Source organism: Brassica oleracea, chromosome C7 (genome assembly GCF_000695525.1).
Source record: "Brassica oleracea var. oleracea cultivar TO1000 chromosome C7, BOL, whole genome shotgun sequence".
NCBI lineage: Eukaryota > Viridiplantae > Streptophyta > Magnoliopsida > Brassicales > Brassicaceae > Brassica > Brassica oleracea.
This window is the reverse complement of record NC_027754.1, coordinates 10264910-10269802: the sequence shown is the minus strand read 5'-3', so window position 1 is coordinate 10269802 and position 4893 is coordinate 10264910. Positions and strand designations below refer to the sequence as shown.

Genomic DNA, 4893 nt, shown 5'->3' with positions numbered 1-4893 from the left:
GTCATTACAGTTCTCAGAAAGCTTTGTCACTAGTTTCTCGGAACAATTGATTTTCCGACAACAGATTCTCTTATCGATAAAGCATCGGAAAAGTTGACAGAAATTTGTTGGAGTCCTCCGAAGAGATTTTGACAGTTGTTTTACCGAGAACATTCCGATGATTATGGTTTAAGGTTCTCGGCAATTTATAGAAAATTCTAATTTAATATCTTAAGGCCACGATCTACTTCTCATTTTTATCAACTTATCATTATCACATCTCTCATCCACCGACTGTCTACAACTCATGGGCAATGGTGGTGGTGATTGGAGGTGATGCATCGTTGGATAAGATGTTGTTCAATTCCAAGCAACAACAAATAATGGGTGATTACCAATACATTGGCCTGTTTTGAGATTTAAAACTAGATCTAGTTTTGTTATTCATGTTCTAAGCTATGTCTAAGGAGCGGCAACACAAAACAGTTCTCTGATGGCTCTGTTTTCTAAGTTGTGTTTGCAGTGTGGTTGAAGGAGGCTCTGTTCTCTCTCCAGTGTGGTGGCATGGTTACCGGAGAAGCAACACGAAGCGAGTACTCGGATGCCTCGACGGGGACTTTATTCTTATTTACACTACAACCTCTCACAAAAATTCTAATATACCCCCACTTCTAATAAATTATATTTTTCCATTTCTTTTTAATTACAAAAAGTGGTTATATAGAAAAATACCCTTAATGAATTTAAACATTTACCTGAACCAACCTAGCTAACCTAACCCCACTCATACCCTATAGGATTATCCGAATCCATATCACGTATCTCTCTCTTTTTCTCACTTTTTCTTCTTTTACAAAAATATCTCGTCATCATCATCTTCATCTTCCTTTTCATCCATTATCTTAGTCTTTTTCTTCTATAATCTTTGGATTCAGAACCTTAAATTTTTGGCTATTTAAAGCCTTATTTCAACTATCTACATTTATTCTCTGTTAATCCTTGCTCAAACGGATCAGTTTCTTCGTCGCTCCTATGGCGTCTGTGGTCATAGCTTGATAGGCCATGGATTTGACCCACTTTTGCCCATGATTTATAAGTGTTTTAACTACTATTTATTATATTCTAGAGTCTATTTAGTATATTTATAGGACCAGGAGTGATTTGGAAGAAAGTGATGATTTTGGAGCATTTTGGAGATATTTGGAGGAAGCATCCGAGCTGACCATCAGTCGACATTAAAGAGAAATAATCGATCGACGGCGAAGCGCGCAGAAGTCCGTTTGGTCCAAGCCGACTTAAAGCCCAGGTGTTCATCAATTTACATGATTACTCCTAACGAGTTTTACCCTAATTATATAAGTTTGCCAACATGTAAGAGGAAAAGTGTGCTTTCTTGTTTTACTATTTTTACAACAAAGATTTTGTAGGATTTTTAGTAGATTGGAGAGAAGATCCAAAGATATTTGTGATTGGAACACCATTAATATCCATCTTTTTATCTATGCAGTTTATATACCTAATTGATGTTATGAATTGCTTAGCCATGTCTGAGTAGTTCTCTTGTTAGGTTTAGGGTTTAAATAGGTTATGAGGGATTAGCCCCAACTATAGACTGCTAAGTTGTTATATTCATCATTAGGATTGACATTAAAAGCATGTTTCTAGTTTAGCTAGCTAGAACTTGATCTAGGAGCTTGAGGTAAAGGTCATCACTTGCATCTCACCCTGAATCCATCATAATTGAGCTAAGATTGCTAGAGTAAAGCGAGAGCTGATCAAGGAAGCTTAGTGAGCACATTCAACCCGCACGTTAAAGCTTAGCCAAACGCGTCGATCGATATTCTAATCGAATAATCGGTCGACGGTGAATAATTGGTCGACGGTTCAACAAGTGTATCGATCGATATTCCTATAGAATCATCGATCGACACTTATATCTGGTCAATAGACAAACCTAGAAAGCGAGAGCCTATCGGTTTGTTTATAAGTGTTGGCTCTATAGTATCATGCATACAACTTGTTAGGCATCTCTAGGATTATAATCTTGATTACCTGAAAAAAAATTCTAAGTCTAGCTATTTTCATCTAAGTACCAAAACCCCCAATCAAATCAATCGAGCAACTGCCTTGCTCACAAACCTTCTTTTACATTTAATCGTAATCAACCTATCTTAATCAGTATGATTAGATTTATTAGGTTCTATAGCTCCCTGTGAATTCGATCCCTAAATAGTACAACTGAATCTCTTATTTTTGAAAGTAACTCACTCCTTAGGGTAATTTGAGTCAGATCATAGCTCAGTACACGTTACATAACTGAAGATTTGATGTGTAAAAAAAATATTAAAACCCATAAAAACTAAAAAAATTTTGAAGAAAATCCATGGCAGGGACATTATTTTTATATGGGACATAACCCTCGTAGGTTATTCTACCACAACCTACAATATTCTTCATGATCCTCTTTAAATGAAATATCCATCTTGCCCTTAATGATTAGTTCTTTTTGTTTTATTTTTTTTACTTTTCCCGCAATAAATTAAAAAATAAACAAAAAAAAAGAAAGAAAAAGAAGTGGGTCTCTTTCAACTTCAGCGGCTTTCGTTTGTACTTCCTCCGGCAGCACGTAGTGTCTCCAGCGCTCTTTACAAGTCGCAACCATCTTCTCCTCTTCAAACTTCAATTCCAAGATGGTCTATTGCTCCAACCTCCACCAACGTTGTGCTCTATTACTCGTAGGTGAGTTCCTCCCACTCCGCCAAGTCCCATCATCACCGTGACCTTAGTCCCTCGCCACCGACTCCTCCAAGCTTCGATTTCAGTCAACCATGGATGATGATGGATTGAGTAGATTTCAATCAACCATGGATGATTTATCCATCGAATCTAGTGGGAAGCTAACTTTTCATTATTTGTGTTTTCAGTCCTCAGATTTTTTGTTCCTCTTCATTTTGGTCCCAAATTTTTTAATTGACTAGATTTTTTTTCTGATTTCAGCTTGAACTTTTCAATTATGCAGAAGATGTATGGGCTTTGTTTAGTTTTTCGGCCTAAAGTTATGTTGAAGAGACCCAAACCATAAGAGAGTCTACGTGATCATCGTAACCTGCGCTTCTCCTTCTCCGCCATTACCAGAGATTGCCATCGAGAAGAATCTCCTCCTAGGGTTTTCACGACATCGTTTGCTCTTCTCTTAATCAACTGAAACACCCACAGTTACAGATCCATCGCGTTAAACGCCTCTTTAATCCATCAACCACGATGGATCTTTATTGCAAGTCTCTTTTCTCCAGGGCGATCTATTTGTTAGTATACATAGGTATGCCTTACTCCTCCAGAATCCCTTAATTTTCTTCTTCCCTTTTTGATTTCATCAACGTATATTCAATTTCTATTTTTCTATCTAATTGTATGTGCAAACAAATATTCCCAATTGTAAAGAGAACCCCCAATTTGAAAAAGGTTTTCAGGCGATGAATGATCTCCGGCCATAACAAAGGTTTGTAGGTTTTCATGTGTTTCTGAAGAATATTGTTTTATTTGACATGTGTGGTCGATCTTTGTTACAATGTGTTTGCTCCTGGACACCATCAAATAAATTTTGTATGTACTGATGTTTCCCACTAACTAAAATCATTTTTTCTTATTTCTTTTGGAATTGTAAACTAACGACAGTTGCTGGTATGCTTTTTGCATTAAAGATCGTTTCTCCATAAAATCTTAGACTATGAAGACGAGTTCTTTGCTGCTCTGATGCTTATCCTTGAAGGACATAGCTTAAGAACCACAAGTTAGATTTTGGGATCAATGTGTTTGGATTGGAGTAGTGTCACTGTGTGTTAATGTTTAGTTTTTTTAATGAATTGTTTGCAGATGTTTTGTTTGCTGAATCATTGTATGGTTTGAGGAGAAAGTCAATTAGGTTGAGATTACGCAAAGGTTCCAGTAAAGAAGTTCAACGTTTTGGTTTAGAGAAACGCCAAAGAGTCTCTCTGTTTTTTTTCTGGTATTTACACTTTGTAGTTTGTTTATCTGTTAAAAGCATAAAGCTTGTGCCTTTAAGCTTGGTACAACTTTTTGATAAGTGCCTTTTTTTTGTAGGTTGTGTTACAGTATTTTATATCAAAGTTGCATGGTATATATAACAAGGAAAGGGAAGCGATGCTCTGGGAGAGTTTATGGGGATCAGAGGATCAAGGGTTTGATGAAGCTAACTTCTTTACAGGAGAGGAAACCGTTGTTTCAAGAGGGGATAGTGGGAATCATGCGCTTTCTCTTCGAGTACAGTTAGCTACGAGAATTAAGAAGTTTGTAGCTGTGTGCTATCTTTGGATAGATGTATCAAGTGAAGGTAGTTTCTGATTTATGTAGAGCACGAGTGTTTTGTATAATAGCTATTATGATTCTTTCTAATAGTTAGGTTGAGCTTCATGCCTAGAGTTGGTAATCTTGATGTTCTAAATTGAAACCACATTCCGTGCTTTTAGTCCATTTCTGGATGGTTATGAGTAATATACTCTAAGCATGTGTTTGATTTATATGGCTTATTTTATGTTCGATTATTTTTAAAACTATATAGCAAAAAATTTGCTTATAAACACTGTAAAAGTTAATACATAAACAAAACATAAATTTCTTAAAAGTATAAAATATAAAATGATAATATGATTTTTTTTTTAAACATTAGTGTAAATTAGAAATATAACCAGAAATACATCAACAAAATACTTAATTTCAAAAATATTATTTTTCTATCAAACACAAATGAGGAGGATTTATTCATAAAATCAAAGTAAAAAGTGAAAAAGAATGAATCTAACTGTTGTTTTCATGTTTTGATCATTGAATTCAAATTACGAGAAACTAAAAATATTAAAGAAACACAACAAAAATTAATACATAATTAAAACATAA

At 35.2% G+C, this 4893-nt stretch overlaps 1 protein-coding gene across 12 annotated transcripts; it reads left to right on the top strand.

Annotated features, from left to right (window-relative positions):
• The first annotated feature begins 2515 nt into the window (after positions 1-2515).
• LOC106307054 lies at positions 2516-4519 on the top strand. Of its 12 annotated transcripts, none has more exons than XR_001263258.1 (4): positions 2521-3298; positions 3421-3478; positions 3655-3985; positions 4081-4519. XR_001263258.1 is itself a non-coding variant. In XM_013743892.1 (3 exons), exons 1-3 carry the CDS (start codon positions 3241-3243, stop codon positions 4268-4270), a joined length of 381 nt encoding a protein of 126 aa, XP_013599346.1. In that variant the 5' UTR covers positions 2535-3240; the 3' UTR covers positions 4271-4519. The 12 variants fall into 12 exon arrangements, 2 of the variants coding, with proteins under 2 accessions (XP_013599346.1, XP_013599347.1); XR_001263259.1 differs by having other exon boundaries at positions 2522-3298; positions 3681-3985; XR_001263260.1 differs by having other exon boundaries at positions 2527-3298; positions 3853-3985.
• The last annotated feature ends 374 nt before the right edge of the window (positions 4520-4893 follow it).

Excerpts from the sequence above, each read along its gene's own strand:
- LOC106307054 (XM_013743892.1), top strand. The coding sequence starts at position 3,241 with ATGGATCTTTATTGCAAGTCTCTTTTCTCCAGGGCGATCTATTTGTTA. Across the intron at positions 3,299-3,852 it reads CTATTTGTTAGTATACATAG|ATGTTTTGTTTGCTGAATCA; the intron begins GTATGCCTTACT and ends AATTGTTTGCAG. Across the intron at positions 3,986-4,080 it reads GTCTCTCTGTTTTTTTTCTG|GTTGTGTTACAGTATTTTAT; the intron begins GTATTTACACTT and ends TTTTTTTTGTAG.